The sequence below is a fragment of the Branchiostoma floridae genome, chromosome 11 (genome assembly GCF_000003815.2).
Source record: "Branchiostoma floridae strain S238N-H82 chromosome 11, Bfl_VNyyK, whole genome shotgun sequence".
Lineage (NCBI taxonomy): Eukaryota > Metazoa > Chordata > Leptocardii > Amphioxiformes > Branchiostomatidae > Branchiostoma > Branchiostoma floridae.
Genome location: NC_049989.1, coordinates 15,142,291 through 15,162,712, shown reverse-complemented (window position 1 = coordinate 15,162,712; position 20,422 = coordinate 15,142,291). Strand labels below are relative to the sequence as shown.

Here is a 20,422-nt window from a genome sequence, read left to right as displayed (position 1 = left end):
AATAAAATATATTAGTTTTATAAAATAGCTTGCATTTTGTTGTTGAAATAATTTTGATAGCGTTAGATATGTTAAGGTCATAACACCCCTCAAATTGGTAATGTAATATCCCAATACGTCATGTGGTTCAAAATGGCCGCGTCGGGATAAAAACAACGCGTTTTGGGTCATAATTTTTAGATTTTCATATCTGTATTCACTGTTTTGAATATGCTACGGTGTGGACTTTGATCACGATAACCTTGGGCAAAGATACGCTGCATTTGAATGACTCTATAGACTGAAAAAGGTAGGTTTCTTTCGCTCGGACTTCCGAATCGTTCACATGTACTTGTGCACATGTGTGCACGTACATATGTAACGTTACGTGCACACATGTGCACAAGTACATGTGAACGTACATGTATACATGTACATACCTTGATGATACCTTGATGATGTCTAGGTGAAGTAGGCTGCGCCTATACATGTACATGCAAGATTGACCAACTGATCGGTCGAGGCTATCATGTTTAACATGACGTTCCTGCACTATTGTCAGGGTAAAAACACCTTCTTCTTCTTATCGTCTGGTGGAAGCAGCTGTCTGCCTTCTTTCTCAGAACTGTGAAGGACTGGAGCGGTCTCCCAGCACAGGTAGCCCTCACCTCAGCGCCACCCTAGACAGTTTCAAATTACATATGTACAAAATTTAACTCCCTCCTTTCCCGTTCCTCCCTCCCTGTTACAATACTCCGTTACTGCCCACGCTTCGCAGTAAACCTTTATACTACAAGCACCATAATCTTTAATAAGTTGAAGTCGGCTGCCTTAACTAAAAGGAGAAGAAAAGAAGAAGAAAAAAACCTTGCCTTCTACCTGCTTTATGCCTGCCAGTGCGTCAGTATGACATCATGATCCCTCATCACGATCCCTCAGCTCATATTGCATCCATTCTCGCAAAGCTATTCTTGTGCCTCCTGTCAATAAGCCTTATTTCACTATTGACAGGAACATAATAGCCCTGTCCATCAATAAATGATGAATATTTGTCGCACTCTTAAACTCCCAGGAAGACCTCTTTGAGGAGTGACTAGCAGGTACTACAGACATCAGACTCCATCAGCAGGATGAGATACGCCCAGCTGGTGATGGGTCCCGCGGGGAGTGGGAAGGTTGGACCTCTTCTGTGACTTCTAATAAGTGCGTTCATAGGTCTAACTGCACTTGCGTAGTGTTCCATTTATCTATTGTGTAGACTAGTGTTGGGATATTAAGATAGCCAGGTAACATCCCTCCAGACATGTTTTGTGTATACGAGATTCTGGTGTATTACTTGCAGCCATTAGGTACCCAAAGTGTCAGTAATGAGGCTGAATTACTACATGCACATCAAGGCGCATCCTTGAAAACGGGACCCCCGTTTTATGTCCCTTCCGAAAGACGAATTCGTGGAATGCTTGGTCGGGCTACAGCATCCGGTAGTCCTTTGGGTGGTCTCCCATCCAAGTACTGTCCGGACTGTACATTGCTTAACTTCCGAGATCGAGGGGATCAGGTGTGTCAATGCACCACATGGCCGTATGTATCTGGGGTCTTCACCTTTGACCTGCACATGTGCAATTGGATCTGTGAACATGCTTATAATCGATATTTGCCCAAATTTGACTAAGACATTGCATGGGGCTTCAAGATTCAATAGAAATAAAAAGATACCAAACTTTTGCAGAGCACGTACTGCAGTACCATTGTGAAACACTGTGAGGCACTGAGGAGAAGCGTGCGTGTTGTGAACCTGGACCCTGCAGCGGAGTATTTTGATTATCCAGTCATGGCAGGTAAAGTAGCAATGTTTGAGTATCAACATTTGAGTATTCATATAGAGTCTCAACAGTATATTTCAACATGAGTCATTAACTTTGAAAAACAAAAAGTTTGCTGTATGATTTTATCACCATGTCTGTTGTTGATTTTTATCTTTTGAATATGATTTCGTTATTTTTTTTCATCTGGCTTTGGTTGAACAAAAGAAAGTGATCCAGATCCAGTTTAGCTCACTGCTAAGGTAAGGTATTCTTCCACTGGTTGTCACAGAGAAGACCAATGATTATGTGCAGTATTTAGAGGTGCATTGTACCAAGGAAACTCAGCTCTTTTTAACAAGTACAATGTACAGTGGAATGTCCCCTTCTAAAAACTGACCATTTCCAGTAGCCTGCATGTTGGCCTGCAAGTCAAACTCACAGCTTCTTGGTCCAGAGGCAAGGTCACTAACCACTGTACTGCACATGCTGTTGTTGATCTTTACATTAATACCTGCAAATGTATAAAGTTTATGAGGAAACCATGTTACCCTTCCATTAAATGTAATAAATAAGTAAATAAATAAACGTTTGTTGTGTTCAGACATCCGTGAGCTGATCAGTGTGGATGATGTCATGGAGGATGACTCTCTCAGATTCGGCCCAAACGGAGGCTTGGTCTTCTGTATGGAGTAAGTTAGACCCTGTATGTAACCTTTACTTGATAATATTGGGTCAAAGTCTCAAAATGATTGAGTCTGGGGCTCAGGTTTACATGGAAAAGCCCAGACACACAGAATTTATGATAGAGAATACTGGAAGTAGAACTTTGTCTATGCTTCTACATGTACTCTTTCCAGGAGTAAGAATATATATAGAATACAACACGGTGTATTCTGTATCACCCAAGGTACCAGCCCGACCGCAGGTCGGATCGCCCGAAGGCCGGAGGGTGATCTGACCCGCACCCGCGGGAGGGTTGGGACCGAGGGTGATGCGGAATACACCGTGTTGTATTTTATTTATGTCATACCCACCTGACAAAACCCCTGTTTTTATGCGAAATGCGACAGAAGTTGAACAAATTTGGTGCCCTCAAACAAAAGTGTTACAACAGCAATGTTCCAACGTCCAAATCAGGTATTCGAACTTTCAATGGAGCCGCACTCGGTCCGCTTGAAACAGTTCGATTTATTCGAATGAAGCCCGTGTGATACAACTTAAAGCCTGTCTCATACGGAAATTATCACCCAGTCCGGAACACCCGTATCGACCGTTTGCACGTCTCAGGTATGACATAAATGCATATGTTTGTTCACATGTATTGGAAGTGGAAAGTGCAACAAAATGTATTGAGTTAATAGCATCTAGCATTAACCTGATGCTGGCCCTAATGCTGTCAGCAGGAAATACTTACTAATTATTATAGTAAACTGAAAGATTTTGGTATACACAATAGTCCTTGCCTGTATGAATATAATATAAGTAGCTATATTTTCAATATCTCTGTTGATTTGAAGAAACATGTTTAAAGTGCTAAGTTAGCCTAATTAATATTAGATGGGGATGTGAAGAAAAATGATTTCTCTTCTTCATCTTTTACAGATATTTCATCCAAAACTTTGACTGGTTAGAAGAGGAGCTGGGTGAAGGAGAGGATGACTACTTCTTGTTTGATTGCCCAGGTGAGGCCACCTGTTATCATTGTACAATAACACAGATATCAGGGTTCTTACTACGGCTGGGTACCAGTGCAGCGTACCGGTACAAAACTGGTTTTCTTATTGGACCGGTCCAGTAAAACCGGACCTGAAAAATTAGGTGGATCGGGTGTTGGACCGATTAGAAAATTAACAGATTATTTGATCAGGCATTTACACGTTTTGGCACTTGCAGGTGGAAGAAAATAACAAGAGTGAAGTAGAGTCTAAGAGTTTATAGTAATTTCTACTAGGTTTTACAGTCAATGGTACATGTGCAGTTAGCGTTTTATGATTTTAAGACGCCAGTGTAAGTCTAATACTCCGCCAAACAGATTTCTTTGTAGTGAAATGGACCATTGGTATGAGTCATACTGAATCAGGTCCAGGTTCAGGTCCGGACCTGGACCTGATCCTTTGGACCTGAACCAGACCTGAACCAGACCTGGACCTGAATTTTCTGTACCGGTACCCACCCCTAGTTCTTACCATGATGGTTTCACACAGGGTTGTAGCCAGCGCCCATACTTCCGTCCTTTGACAGAATTTTGCAGGTGGGGGCGGAAAAATTTTTTGCCCATTCCGTCCTCTGTGACAGAGAAAAATGGATATGTAAAAAAAATTCAGCCTGAAACCCTTGGAGAGTTTTTCACCAGAACAAATGCCGTTGAACGGCTTAGTCTACCAGACTAAAAATCTACAGCTCAAAATGCAGGAAATGGCTTTTCAAAGGGTCTAGAATAGATGTCGAAATTTTATGGGGAACATGCTCCCGGACACCCCTTGGAAAGGCACACTGTGCCTTCGGCGCTCAATAGGATTTCCATTCAAAATCAAGGGGACAGAAAATGACTTCAGGCTGGCTGCAACCCTGGTTTCACAGCATAGGAGGCATCTTATAGTACAGCCAAACCAGGTGGCAAGTGGCACAGGACCAAGCCTTGTTGGAGATCTGGGGCATCTTACCCCTGAAAGTTTTTACAAAATTATGACCCCCAGAAAAAGCATTACCTGCATTTCTAGGGCCATGAAATAAAGCCGACACTTATACATTATTTTCTAAACAACAGAATAGCCCCCTATGCTTATTGAAACACAGCATAGGGCTCAAATCACAGTATAGGGGATACAAATCACAGCATAGAGACCCCTTATGCTCAACTGCACTGGTAAGATTACATGTATATGTAGAGTCATCCACTCATCTATGACAATGTGTTGGTTGCAGTTTAAGGATGAAGTTAACTTGAAAGTTCATCTGTGTTGGTAGAAGTCATTATAAACATAACTACCGTATATTCTCGAATAAAGTACGCACCCCAATTAAAGTATGCACCCCTGATTTGGGGCATAGTCTTAGACAGATCTGTGGGACTGAAAGGTAAAATGGAAAAACTCAAATAAAGTACGCACCCCCTCTCCATCAATTTGGACAGACCTTGAACTGGTTAAATTCAAATTTATGATGTTTTCCTCAGGTTATTTTGCATGAAATAACCTGGGGTTACACTGTCATTGTCTCTTTAAACTTGTGGATTGCCTAACTGCAACTTGTAAAAATCACCGAGAATGAACTGGCAGAAGAACTCAGCTAGTACATCTAACTGGGAAAACCAGTTGTACAACTGTCAAAGTCACTAACTCAAAAGGATTGTATGTAAATGCCAGTCTTATGTAAATTATGTTTAGACAATTATTTGGTAAGACAACACCAAGACAACTCCAATGTGTATGTTTTGAAACCTTCCTGGAAGTGCAGCTACAACTGGCTTTACTTTAGGCTCTTTTACCATTTATCAATGCAATAACCTCAAATAAAGTACGCACCCAGACTTTGGCAACAACTTGTAGCACCTTTTCAGTTTTGAAAAATCCAAAAAGTGCGTACTTTATTCAAGAATATACGGTAGTTTAACTGTAATATCCAACACAAAAATTGGACTCACCCAAATTTTCGACTGAACACCACCAGTCTTTGTCAAGGAATGAACAATCCACTGCTGTCATGACGTCACGTTATGCAGATAGAACACGTAAGCAGTGGATCATACGTTGCAGGAAGTCTATGGCGCCCACCTTCTCTGTTTAAGGATGAAGTTGTTAGGGATTTGAATAAGAGAAGCCGTGGGTTCTCTAAACTAATGGTTGAACTTCCCCGTGCCATTGCAGGTCAGATTGAGCTGTACACACACATCCCTGTGATGAGACAGTTAGTGGACACACTACAGCACTGGAACTTCAGGGTCTGTGCTGTCTTCCTCATTGACTCACAGTTCATGGTTGGTAGGTACACGTTTCTTCACCAGGCTTTTTTTAGCTAGAATTTTACTATAGGGGGTACGAATTTCTTGGCAAGTCGCGGTAAGTGATATACTGGTAGGCACGGCTATTGTAGGGGGGCCGGGGGCATCCACCTTCCATGATACAGAGTTTTCAAGAATTTTAAGTTAAAATGATGCATTCTAAGGTATCCTGAGGGCCAAAAGTACTGCCAGAGAGGTCACAGTAAAGGACTGTGACCACAAATGACGTAGTAGTATCTCTGGTCAATCAGAATTTCATGCTTGTCAGAGGATCTGTTCCCCAGTGTAAGGTCATCTAGTGCATCTAATTTCCTGTTCTTTTAAGCAAGGCGTGTGATGATGCCATGATGCATGCCTGGCTAACAGGCAGCCCTTAATCTGCCAGAGTGTCAGTGCCAGGGTTTGAGCACTGAACTCACAGCTGAAACCCACAAACAAGGCCAACTTCTGGATTTCATGTGCTACACTTATGCAATACAGTCAAACCTGCCCAAGCGACCACCTCTTCTTAGCGACCATGTGGCCATTACGACCACTTTTTCTCGGTCCCAAAAATTTTCCCCATTGACGTAAGCATTAAGCGACCTCTTCACGAAGACCACCTAGCCAACACGACCACGACTGCCAAAAAATTGGGACCAAATCCCTGCCCATAACGACTGCGTCCTTTTCAAATCTTGAGGTGTCATTGATTTTCAATGATAACTAGCACGATTTTATGCCGAATTCAGCCAGTTTGCGCCGGATTTTGACTACCATTACGGTGTTATGTTCAAAATAAAGACGGCGGTGGATGCACGTGCGTGTGCTTGCTATTTGCCATTAAACACAACGGAAACCATTTAAACTATGCATCGGACATGTTGTGAGTTGATACTCTTCTAACCAACCACCTGTCAGTGACCAAATCGACCGCTTATGCCTGGTCCCCCGGGTGTTCGTGTTGGGCAGGTTTGACTGTACTTCTTTCTTTGGGGAGTACCATATACAGGTTACAACCGGGCTTGGTACAGAGGGTATGTATCTGTATACGGGATATATACAATGTACTGTGGCAGCTTAAGTTAACACTGACAGGTGTATGAGTTGGACTTTTAATATCAATCATAAGCACTTTCCATGTAAAGTAATCTTGAGCCAAACTGATATTTTGAAAACAGGAAAGCCAATATGATGCCAGTATGAAAGCCAATATTGTATATGCTTAATATGATTAGTCCACACCTGTGGGTTTGACTCTTTTAGCAAGTTATTGCAAATTTGTGCCTGTTGGCTAATTGCAAGTGATAAACAACTAGTGATTCGGTGTATTAGAAAGAGATTGAATACACATATGAGACTAAACTGCATTGCTAATCTATAATTCGTAGTATCTTTGTTATTGATTGATTATAGGCTTGACTTCTTTGTATGCATTGGAAAAGAAAAAAAAATGTATCTGTATATGGGATATACTGTGGCAGCTTAAGTTAACACTGACAGGTGTATGAGTTGGACTTTTAATATCAATCATAAGCACTTTCCATGTAAAGTAATCTTGAGCCAAACTGATATTTTGAAAACAGGAAAGCTAATATGCTGCAAGTATGAAAGCCAATATGCTGTATGATTTATTTCTGGTTAAGCCCCATGTGTTTCATTCTGATATTGCGTTATTGCAAATTTGCACCTGTGGGCTAATTGCAAGGGATCAACAACTAGAGATTCCGTATATAGTATACATTATGAAGAATACACATGTATGGTGTTAAATGATGAAGACTAAACTACATTGCTAATCTATAATTCATATTATGATATCTTTGTTACTAATTAAAGGGCTTCAGAAGCAGTAGAAAAGAAAAAGCCCTATCCTTGACCTGATCTGTTTTTTTAGAGAAATGATTTATTGACATTAAAAACAATTATAGCCCAAAAGACTGAATTGTTTTGATTTTTTACAGTCAGGATTTCAAGCACTACAAATGTAACTTGATATCATTATAAGTGAATGTTTGAGTGCAGTGACAAAATGATATGACACATTAACCAACATTCACTGCACAAATTACAAATTACACGTCCTCGTTCAGGAGCTTTAGTCTTTTACACAGTAAGGTATTGAGGTAAGATTTTTCTGGAAAGCATTTCAGAAATGTACTTTTTTTTATTCCTTTGAACCATTGACTATAATCTACATTTGTACGTGTACCAATCTTACAGCCAGCACCCATGTGTATAATTCATATTCAAGAAGATCTGAAAGAACTTTCACAACTTTTGAACTTCTCCAGACCCTTCCAAGTTCCTGTCGGGTGTGCTGTCTGCCCTGTCAGCAATGGTGACCTTGGAGGTTCCACACATCAATGTCATGACCAAGATGGACCTCCTCAGCAAAAAGGCCAAGAAAGAGATAGAAAGGTAAGATATCTTCAGGTACTGGGGTTTGTTTAGACTCTTGAAGTGCTTTGTGGCACATAGTGTAGCAAGGTTTTGTGCTGTTTCTATAGCAGGGTATATTTTTACAGGGAGGGGTTGCTAGCCCATCCCCCTTAGTGTGCTCTATAACATAGGACTACATTTTATGTCCCTTCCAAAAGATCTTTGAAGCTCCAATTAGGATGCCCTACTAAGGATTGTACCTGGGTCTCCTAATATAACCAGGTGCTCAACTGTGAGGCTGCTACCAGTTGAGCTACAAGGACATCCCTGGCATTGGGGCGATTTACTGTTTCACAAAAAATAATATAGAATACAACACAGTGTATTCCCTATCACTTGAGGTCCCAGCTCGAGTACGGGTAGGATCGCCTGAAGGCCGGAGGGTGAGCCGACCCGCGGGAGGGCTGGGCCCGAGGGTGATGCGGTATACACTGTGTTGTGTTTTATTTATGTCATACCCACCCGAGAAGACATGTTTCGATGCGAAATGTGCCAGAAGTTGTATTCGAGTTTTCGACCGCGCCGCACTCGGCATGGGCAGAGTACGTTCGAAATGTTCGATGGAAGCCTGTGTGATAAAACTTTGAAGCCTGTGTGATACAGCTTTTTATCTGGAACACCTGTATTGAATGTTTTAGCGGCCCAGGTATGACATGAATAATTATATAATAAAGTTTCTGTTCCATCACACACACACACACACACACACACACACACACACACACACTGTCACACACATAAGCACACACACACACTGATTCTGATAAAATACCCTTATAAAGCCACCATGCATATTCTGAAGAAGTGTATCACATCCTTTCAGATATCTTGATCCAGACATCAGAGGCATTCTCGCCGATGGCAGGGAAGGATATTTCGACCAGAAATTCCAGAAACTGACAAAAGCATTGGGAACAGTGGTTAGAAATTCTTCTCTTCAACTGCTTTTTTGTTTCTTACTTGCAATAGATGGCATTGGTTTGCAACACATGCTTCTGCCACTTTTGTTGCCATGAGAATATTGGCTACTGTAGTTCTTGAAATTTTTGCAGTGGTTTTAATTTTGTGACTGCTTCATCGCAACTTAAACAACTGACAGTGTTTCCATTACTGTACAAAATGTGACTATAGCACTAACGCAAACTACCCCACAGAGTCAATTTTCTTCCTACTGGTAATTATATCACACTGTGAAATTAAAGGCATTTACAGTAATTCCTTAGACAATACATTACAGGGTCCATTAATGTTTAATTTTAGCATTTCTCTAAATTGTGGTTTTATTTCAGGTGGATGACTTCAGCCTGGTTCAGTTCCTACCATTAGACAGATCAGACGAGGACTCCATCGACATAGTCCTGAACACCATCGACAGTGCCATACAGTACGGGGAAGACCTCGAGCCAAGGGAAGTACCGGTATGTCAGATGTCTTTTTCAGCATTTTTCCAGAAAATGTTCTAGCTAACGATAGAATTAGCCTTTGGGTCTTGCTTATTCCCGAAGAATGTTCAACAACACATGCATACATCCGCAGGGCTCGAAGTACCACCTGCATAGTTTTGCAGGTTAGTGCAGGTAAAATTGGAGCTGTACAGGTATTTCTGGTGTCTACCTGCACCTAACCTGCACTAATCCATGTACTGGGTTTTATACATATTATTAAATGTCCCATGATGGAGGTGTATGTGGATTGTTATTAGCTGCATTGACTGTTAACAACTATTAGCCGTATAAATTTTAAAGAAATTATAGCAGTCACTATACTGTAAATGCATTAAGTTTGTGGTGGTTTTATGTTCGCAATTACGTTTTATGTTTGCCACAAACTGAAGACCACTCCAAAAATTGTTCTGCCTTCTGCCTGCCTTACCCCTTGTCTTAGCATGGACCCCTGTCACAGAAGAATTGGGTTGTGCTCCGTTAACATTGGCACTACACTGTCTGCAGGCCGTAGCTAACATGTCTGATTCAAGCTTTTAAAAGCTCCGAGTAGTACAGAAATGCTCACTAGACACAGCTGTTAACTGTTAAGCAGGTGCGTGTGGATTTTGGTTGACCTACGCACGGTAAGAGAAAGTTTTTCCATCAGTATAATAATGTTAAATATGTTTTTGAAATACTTGTTAGCCTTGAGACTTAATGGCTTAGCTCAAGTTTCCGGCTCCCTTCTGCAGTTTCCCAACACCTGCTTTGGTAGATACTGTAAATGCATTTAAGTTCGCGGGGATTTAATTTTGCTGTAGCGGGAAAAGGACTTTTCCTGGTGGTTTTAATTTGGCGGTAGCACCATGCACTGTAGTCTCTTACTGACATGGAAAAATGTTCGCGGTGGATTTAAGTTCGCGGTGAAGGGGCCACCGCGAAAACTGCAAACATTAGACCACCGCGAAAGTTTCTGCATTTACAGTAATACCTGTTGTGCAGGTGTGGCAGACGTCATGTTGCCATGGAAACCCAATCTAACAATTTGAAAGAAAACCCCAGGGACTTAATGAATAAAGCACTTAGCATCTAGTAATATGATAATTGCATTAGGAAACAGTCCTTTTAATGGGCTATAGTTATTAGTTATCAGAAACTGGGTTTACGTAAGGTTTCAGCCCAATATGAAATGTGTTGTTGGTGTGTCTGTGCATAAAGAGTACAGTGGTGCGAGTTGGCAAAATTGGGAAGCCAACATTCCATTTGCAAATTTTCTCTCTTTATAATATTTCTGATAAATATAACCTCTCGGTCACGGGGCGAACACGGTCCCACTGCGCTACGCGGTCCCACATGGTTTAGCATCCATTGTTCCCTGTCTTGCAGAGGTTGGACGTTCTATAAACTACACTAGATGAAAGCTACACTAAAACAATTATGTGTTTCTATGGCCGTTAAATGTGATGATGATGGTTAGACACCCTGGTAATAAAGACATGCCAAAAAGCAGTTTCTCAAACAACTGGATAATGATATGATTTTGGAAATGGTCAGACATTTCTAGCATCCACTATCTTTTGTCAGTGACACTGAAGAGATCTCAGACTGTTTTCTGTTGTTTCCTATTGCATTGGACTACCTAAAATTATCTTCATCTCTTGTGCAAATCAGTTCATACCCTGGGAAACTAGACTGATACTAGATGGTGCGGGAAGGGTTCAGGAAGGGTTCACCACTGATCCCCCCGCAATTTACACCCGACCAACAATCCAGCTGGCCCCCACTATCGTTTGCCAATGGGCAGCAAAAACCTGGATTGGGCTTAACTTCCTGGAGCACTAATTTTACATCGGCAAGCAGACTGCCTTGGGTTGACGAAGAAAACAGCAGTCAATCTGGTACCCAGGATTATCAATTCATCATAAAGTAATGAGTATAAACCAGTCTGAGAGTGTTTTTCTACCTGATCACAGGAAGAGGATGCTATTCTTCAAACTTTCAAAGGAGGTACATGTAAAACATAACAGCTTACTACAATAATGTAAACAGGCTGCACCAAAACAAAAATATCTAATTACAATCTGCAAAATTTGTAACTTGAGCTTATGGAATACTACGCTATGATACACCTTTTTGAGTATTCAATTTAATCAGCACTATGATAACAGGGAAGACCATGAGTCTGGGGCATATTTTTCAGATTTCGTATGTCGCTGTCTTTAATGTCTCACAAGTGCAAACATCTTCACATCTCCTACTATTAAAATATATTATATTCTGCAAGAAAAAGATCAGTAAACAGCACTAGTACTAGAACTATTACTACTAGTGTGGACTATGCACAGACCCAACTACTAGTGTGGAATATGCAATACTGTCTAAACACAACTCTATACCTCATTTTCCTTGTCATCACTGCCCATGGAGCTGTACATGATTGTATACAATTTTTCCCTTGAAGTGTTTTTAACCAAACTTCATGCAGTTCACTCTATCTCCACAATTGTTTGTAGGATTCCTACTCTGCCTCTTGGAGGCATTTTGGAACTTGTCATTCCTTGGTCAGCCACAGTTTGGGTGTTTTATCCCTCTTCATGTACAGAACCTTGCTGTAGATTTTTGGTATCTCCTGTTCCAGCTTGGTTCTGGTTTCCCACTGAAGGCTGTTCATTTGAAGCCAACTGTGGAGTGTTTTGTCCCTCTCCATGACTGTCCTGTAGATTTGGGGTATCTCCTGTTCCAGCTTGGTCTTCCTGTGGGTTCACTCGGTTTCCCCGTATCACGGTGACAAGTGTCTGATGGATGCCTGTCAGTTTTTGCCAGATTGCATCCCTTAACTCCGCTGTGCGGTAGAGGGTTGCCATCGGGTTAATGAGTGAGTTAAGGGAAAAGGATGAGAATATTACCGTACCTATCCTGGTAGGACACATATCTGGGTGACTCCTGCACACTGCCATCAGCAGTAGGGGTAACAGCCAGAACACAAAAGCCACTACTACATGAATCATGACAGTCCTGGACCTGTACACCCTTGCTTCATATTTCCTCTGTGCCTCCTCTTGTGCAGCATTGTTTGGCTGGTCACCCCCTTCTACATTTTGTACAGGACCATTTTCTCCTGGTGCCCCCAGGGGGACCCCTGCCTGTTCAAGCCTTCTCTTTTCACGTTCTCTGAGTGCTACATGTACATACACGCTTATATTTGTGAACAACATGACTATGCACAGCAAGAACAGTATACATGCACAAATGATGACAAAGGCTAGGGAGTAGTAATGATTGCAGTTACCAGTGGTCAGGGTCTCCATGTGGAGACAGTTCCATCCCATACTGGGTGAGAAAACAAGTAGTGAGACAATAAGCCATGAAACAGTCATAGCTACAACTGCACGCAGTTTGGCACTGTCAGCATGGATGTGGAAGTATATTGGATGTTTCACACCAACATAGCTGTTTACAGACAATAGAGATAGAGCTGATGCTGAAGTCAACTGACTAAATATGACAAAGTTGAAGTAAGTCAACATAGAGTCATACATTAGATTGTGTCCAGGCTGGCCAACTATGTGATACAAAAGTCCAATGCCTGCAAAAACATCTGCCATCGCCAGATTTGCCAGGTAGAAGTAGATTGGTTTTCGGAGTTCTCTTGTAACGACGATTCCTAAGATCACGACGGCATTACTGATAATTGTGATAAGTCCTATCAGCAAAAAGACGATGTCAGTCTCTGTTCCCAAACTCACAAGGTCGTCGTGCATGGAGCAGGCTTTGTCAGCTTGTGCGATGGATACGGTATTGTTCCGTAGATGCCACTTGTAGCAGGACGGCAAGTCTATAAACTTAGGCACAGATGTCTCCTCAGGGAGCATCCATGGGTCCGAGCTGTTGTTGAACATCATGGATCTGATTCAGGTCGTCTGCAGTCACTGTGGAAGGTACTGTAGGGGTGATATTCCCTATCTGTGGATGACTCTAAGGCAAGAATGCTGATGCAACAGCACCTGATAGCGATGGGTTTGATTTTTTTTGAGGCCGCTGAATGTGACGACAGCGCTTGCTAAGTAAGAATTTTTTTTGCTGTTACCATGGGCGACCCAGTATCCAATTGGCATCTACACTCCGCAGCTGCAATGATGAAATGGGTGATCAAATTTCAATACTGCAAAGGTTAACATAACACTGCTAACATGGCTACTACATTTGTACTAGAAGGTTGTAGAGTCAAACCTGTATTATCGTCCACCTTTGCATAGCAACCTGGCCTTTGCGGTAATCTTTGTCCTTTGGATTTTTCCCATTGACATAATTTTTATATAAGTCTTAGCTTTAACCTCTGTGAAAATTCAAGCGTCTCAGACGGCGAAACGCCGTTTGCGACAACCGTCCAAGGCGTCTTAAATTATTGGGACGCTTTGGACGGTTACGGCGGCGGACGGCATGGGACGGGCTTTTGAACGCCCGACGAAACGTCCAAGACGGTCCGAACGGCATAACAAACGCTTGGACGCGTCTAGATTGGCACTTTAGACGCGTCCGGTCGGACGTTCGGGACGTCCGAGACGGCGTCTGAAAGCGGGCAGCCGGACGCTCCCGCGCTCCGTCGGGCGGGCCCCCCGCTGGGAACAGACGTCTCTGCGGACGGACCAGACGCCGATTGCGACGGACGTAAATGACGTAATCCAGGCTGCTGGGACGGATCGGACGCCGGTTGCGACGGGCATAAACGGCGTAATCCAGGCCGCTGGTACGGGCGGCAGCCTCCACCACGCCTTCCCACGGGGGGTACAGATCGTAAAATTCGACAGAAAATGGAATGAAAGGCTAAGAGGCTGTCATCGCTATATTATTAAAGGTTAATATCTGGGCCAAACTCCTAGCAAAATATTTTTTCTTCAAGACACAGTTTTAGTTAGTCAGGCAGTACGGTAGAAACTCATAACGGGCCGGTGCATTTAATTTGGAACGTGCGTAGACGGCTGCCCGGACGCCGTTTCTGACGCCGTCCGGTCACGGCTATAATTTTATGGCCTGTTGGGACAAGCGTTGCCACATACCAAACAAACAAATATTCAGCCAGGCAGTGAATTGTAGAAGACCACCCACCACCGGGCCGTTAGGTTTAGCTAAAATCAAACACAACTTGAACAAATTTCTTCGTAAATTGTTTACACGTACTCCGCGGCGTTTAATCAACTTTGCTACATGTACGAAATTCAATCCGGCCTTCAATCGTGTCCGCGGCTTTTTGTGCCGCCGTGCCGACACGTTACATCAGAATGGACGAGCCCACATAACATCAAGGGTAAATACAGGACGTTTGAAATTTTCTATCGTAAATTTCAATTGCACCAGTATTTGCTAAAGACTGGATATATAAATGTGAAATAACGTTAAATTTTCTACAAAGATCATAAGTCATTTTTTTTATTTCGAGGTAGCGAAATAAAGTCTTCCGTTTCATAAGTTCCTAACCCCAAGTAGTTGGAAGAGCCGACTAAGATTTTGATTGGCACCGGCAAAATCGGTAGGTGCTATCTCATTATCTGTTGTCTAAATCTACATTTTAACAGCATTATCATTCTTAATAGAAACAACAGATATTTTTTACAAGTATTCTACAACGTGTTCATAATTCTTTTTATTTTGTGGCATCAAAACAAGATCCTAAATTTTATCATTTCTTCGCGTATGTGGGGAGGGCACCCGTAACAACAAGTCGTCGGTAAACTTTGCAACAGATGAATGTACAAAAAATTAGAATAAAATGCGAAGTATTCACTTACCGGCGCCTGCAAAGTATCGACAATCAGCTAACGGAAGAACCGCTGCTTCTTTTGACGTCTGTCACATCTGTGATTTCTGCTGTCCAAGGTTTGCTGCTTCGAGTAAGTAGTATAATTTTTCCCCCTTGTCGGCGCACGACAAATAATTTTTGTACATTCTTTTTAGTGTAAATAACGGATACAGTCATCGCCGTAAACCCAACCTCAGCACAATGTCGTACAAACATCAGCTGCTACGTCTAGACGTGAAGTCCTTGGTCCAAAAGTGCGCAAAATTTAACAAACGGACATGAAATCCACAGAAATAGTCACCTTCTGAACGTAAGTCCTGGAACCGCCGGAGTGTTCAACGGTCTGAAATTCGAATTCACCCGCTGAAATTGGCGCATGTGCAGAAGTTAAAACGTCATGTTTCCCGTGGGGATCATAAGAAAAGACGCAGCCGTCTGCCGGCGTCGGGTGACTAAGTATTTTATAGCCCCATCAGTGGCCGTCTCCGACGGCAATGGAAGGTCTTTCAGCCGTTCGGGCGTTCACCATAAAAACTGACAGAACGGCACGGACGCTCACGATGTGTCCGCGGCCGTTTCGGACGGCAATGAACGCGTCCAGAACGTCTGAAACGCGCTCGGACGCCATTGGACGCTTGTAGACGCCGTCCGGGCAGTTTCGGACGCTTGAATTTTCACAGAGGAAGAAATAGCCTATGGCAACCATCTGTCCAATGCGGCTATGGCGACACGATTTCCGGTCCCGTAGATACTCAAACACTGCAAATTGCGATCATACAGTGGCCATATGTCACCCTGTACCCAGTTTAAAATCATAGTTTGCGAGTATTTGGAGTTCCCGGCAGTTATTTTGGTGGTAGCGGAAAGTATCAACTTTATAGTGCAAGTCTTTTTCAGCAAATTTACCAACATTCCACATGGCAATATCAATCATTTTTGGTAGATTTAACTTTTGCAGGCTAAGTTGAATTCTGAGAAGATTGAGACAATGATTCTTGGTGAGAAAGATTAGTGGGTAATGAAAACATGTGTAACCCATTGCTTGTGGTCAATTGATCAACATTTCTCTATAGTGGCCACATTTCATCACCCATTGTGCCCTGGGAAACCAGACTGGTTCAAGCCGGTGCAGGAAAGGCTCACTACCGATCCCCGCTACACCGCCTGACAATCCAGCTGGCCCCCACTATCCCTTGCCAGGGCTCGAAATTCATTTTTGGGATTAGGTGCACTGGTGCACCCAGCTTAAAAAATTGGGTGCACCCAAAAAATTTTGAGTGCACTTAAATCTAAGTAATAATCTAATAATAAAACTTAGTTACAGGCTATCAAAGCCTAAAACAAGTACCATGACAAACATTTTTATTATCTTTCTAACACTTAGATTTCAAGAATATGATGAATACTAATATACTTTGTTATCTTTACATACATGTGTCAAAAAATATTTGGGTGCACCCACAGAAAGTAATTGGGTGCACAGCTCCAATTTTGGGTGCACCTGGGTGCACATGCACCCAGTATTTCGAGGGTTCGCTTAAAAGGCTGGGCTGTCTACCAGGCCAGGCTACCTGGCCTGTCTACCTGGCCTGGCTATCACGTCAGGCTACTCAGATCCCCCCATTCATAGCCCCATCATGTGGCACTCAACCAAAATAGCTGATTGACAGGCATAGTAATTGCTAATCTTCAACACTGTCAGTGCCCTGAGGTTTGCCTGTCCACTGGCTGGACCCTTCGGGAATGTGTCTGGTAGTGGTAGGCCTTCCTTGCAGCTGTCAGGAACACATTCAAGTACTATACCAGTACTGTGTTTGGTAAATGCTTTAGGGTGTTAGACCTAGAAAACAGAGGTCCTGGGTTCAAATCCTTTGACATGTCACAAAATCTGTGCTGTTAACAGTACTTTCCCCACTCTTACGTCTTAGAGATTATTGGCAGTGGAAGGAGAGGATTGGGCTCTGTCCTGGACACAAAAATTGTACAGTGGATAACAATCCACAGCCTCAAAAATGCTATGTGACTACTAAGATTTTATATGTCAACATGGCATACTACTAGCATAGAGAACAAGGAGGAGGTACATGTAATTATACCCCCCTTGGTCAGTACAAGTTTAGCTTTACAGTGAGCAAGTGATTTATGCTCTCCCATCTTGTTGCACAAGCTGAGTTTCTATTCTAGAAGATAGATATTCAATAAAGAAACAAAATTCTGTTGCTGGCAAGCCCATTCTTACACACACACACACACACACACACACACACACACACATTTACACACACACAAACATACACAAACACAGTGCTGATACTTGTGTTCCTGACATGCTGCAAGCAAGGCCTCCCAGACATATTCCCGAAGGGCCCAGCCAGTGGTGCCACTGTGGTGGACAGGGCAACCTTGGGTCACTGGCACTAGCAGGGTTGGAGATCAGCAATTACTATGCCTGTCAATCAGCTATTTTGGCTGAGTGCCGTATGATGGGGCTATGAATGGGGGGATCTGAGTAGCCTGACGTGATAGCCAGGCCAGGTAGACAGGCCAGGTAGCCTGGCCTGGTAGACAGCCCAGCCTTTTAAGCGAACCCGTATTTCGAGCCCTGCAGTTGCCAAAGGGCAGGGAAAACCTCCATCGGGCTAAACTCCCCAAAGCACTTGTTTTAGACCAGCGGGCAGGCTGCCTTACGTTGCCGAAGAGACTGGCCGACTGTCTGGCTGGTCTGGTACCCAGGATTATCAACATATAGTTAGGGTATAAAACCTGTTTTCTACCAGATCACAGGAAGAGGATGCTATTCTTCAAATGAGGTACATGTAAAAACATAAATGCCAAACACTACAATTAGTAACAGGCTGTGCCAAAACAGTGACCACCTGCCAAGCTTGTAACTTGGGCTTATGGGTTATTGGGCTGTTCTCCACGCTTTTGAGCATTCAATGTACATTGTAATCAGAAATATGATAACAGGGAAGACAAGGCTTTTTCAGATTTCAAATGTCGCTATCTGTAATGTCTCACAAGTGCAAACATCTTCACAATCATTTACTAAATATATTGTGCTCTTATACAACATAAAATCAGTACACAGTGTGGACTAAATGCATAACTATTAATACAGTAACTGTTTTGTATATAGACACAGCTCTATGATTCAGTATATATTATACATTTAAATTAATTTGTTGAGGTTTTCCAGGAACGTTACGTCAACTAAATTTTGGTGACCATACAACGTCATGTACATGTAACGTTAATACAGACTGTAAAACTTTCTGTTGTGCCACTCAGATTGTGAGGAGACCTCATTTTCCATGTTTGTCTACACAATAAAATCATAAAATTCAAACAGTTCAATTTGTACATGTACTTGTCATTGTTTACTCATGGAGCTGCACAATGTGTACTATTTTTCCTTATTTTCCTGCGAAGGGTTTTCAGCCAAACTTCAAGGACTTCTATATATCCACCATTGTTGGTGGATTCCTACTCTGCCTTTTTGGAGTCATTTTGGAGCTTTGCATTCCTTGGCAAATATGGACTTTGCAATGGAGGCTCATCTGGAGCCAGCCACACTTTGGATGTTTTATCCCTCTCCATGTGTGGGACCTTCCTGTAGATTTGGGGGATCTCCTGTTCCAGCTTCAAGTTGGTCTTCCTGTGGATTCACACGGTTTCCCCGTATCACGGTGACAAGTGTCTGATTGATGCCTGTCAGTTTTTGCCAGATTGCATCCCTTAACTCCGCTGTGCGGTAGAGGGTTGCCATTGGGTTAATGAGTGAGTTAAGGGAAAAGAATGAGAATATTACCGTACCTATCCTGATAGGACACATATCTGGGTGACTCCTGCACACTGCCATCAACAGTAGGGGTAACAGCCAGAACACAAAAGCCACTACTACATGAATCATGACAGTCCTGGACCTGTACACCCTTGCTTCATATATCCTCTGTGCCTCCTCTTGTGCAGCATTGTTTAGCTGGTCACCCCCTTCTACGTTTAGTACAGGGCCATTTTCTCCTGGTGCCCCCGGGGGAACCCCTGCCTGTTCAAGCCTTCTCTTTTCTCGTTCTCTGATTGCTACATACAGACTGATATTTGTGAACAACATGACTATGCACAACAACAACAACGTAGATACACAAATGATGACAAAGGCTAGGGAATAGTAATGATTGCAGTTTCCAGTGGTGAGGGCTTGCATGTGGAGACAGTTCCAGCCCATACTGGGTGAGAAGGCAAGCAGTGAGCAAACAACCCATGAAACAGTCATAGCTACAACTGCACGCAGTTTGGCACTGTGAGCATGGATGTGGAAGTAAATAGGATGTTTCACACCAACATAGCTATTTACAGACAATAGAGATAGAGCTGATGCTGAAGTCAACTGACTAAATATGATGAAGTTGAAATAAGTCAATATAAAGTCATACATTAGATTGTGTCCAGCATGGCCTAGTGTGTGATACAGATGACCAATGCCTGCAAAAACATCTGCCATTGCCAGATTTGCCAAGTAGAAGTAGATGGGTCTGCGGAGTTCTCTTGTACCGATGATTCCCAAGATCACAACAGCATTACTGATAATTGTGATAAGTCCTATCAGTGAGAAGACAATGTCAGTCTCTGTTCCCAATCTCACAAGGTCCTCGTGCATGGAGCAGGCTTCGTTGGCTTGTGCGATGGATGCGTTGGCGTTCTGTAGATGCCACTTATAGCAGGACAGCAAGTCTACAAACTGAGGAACAGATGTCCCCTCAGTGAGCATCCATGGGTCGGAGCTGTTGTTGAACATCATGGATCTGATTGTCTGCAGTCGAAGGTATTGTAGGGGTGATATTCCCAATCTGTGGATGACTCTAAGGCAAGAACGCTGATGCAGCAGCGATAGCAATGGATTTGATTTGCGTGAGGCGGCAGAATGTAATACAACAGCGCTTGCTCAGCAAGACTTTTTTTGCTGTTACCAAGGGCAACCCAGTATCCAATTGGC

General features: G+C 42.8%; 1 protein-coding gene across 2 annotated transcripts in view; it reads left to right on the top strand.

Moving 5' to 3' along the window:
* The first annotated feature begins 101 nt into the window (after positions 1-101).
* LOC118425619 (GPN-loop GTPase 3-like) overlaps positions 102-20,422 on the top strand; it is a 31,118-nt gene continuing 10,797 nt past the window's right edge. Inside the window, exons 1-9 of one of the 2 annotated variants that reach the window (XM_035834580.1) lie at positions 102-289; positions 1,052-1,154; positions 1,709-1,817; positions 2,386-2,473; positions 3,387-3,466; positions 5,651-5,764; positions 8,058-8,184; positions 9,029-9,125; positions 9,495-9,623. In XM_035834580.1, coding sequence (XP_035690473.1) covers positions 1,110-1,154; positions 1,709-1,817; positions 2,386-2,473; positions 3,387-3,466; positions 5,651-5,764; positions 8,058-8,184; positions 9,029-9,125; positions 9,495-9,623 — 789 coding nt within the window. In that variant the 5' untranslated portion in view covers positions 102-289; positions 1,052-1,109. Of the gene's footprint in view, positions 290-1,051; positions 1,183-1,708; positions 1,818-2,385; positions 2,474-3,386; positions 3,467-5,650; positions 5,765-8,057; positions 8,185-9,028; positions 9,126-9,494; positions 9,624-20,422 lie in introns of those variants that run through there. The other variant, XM_035834581.1, reaches the window with a different exon arrangement.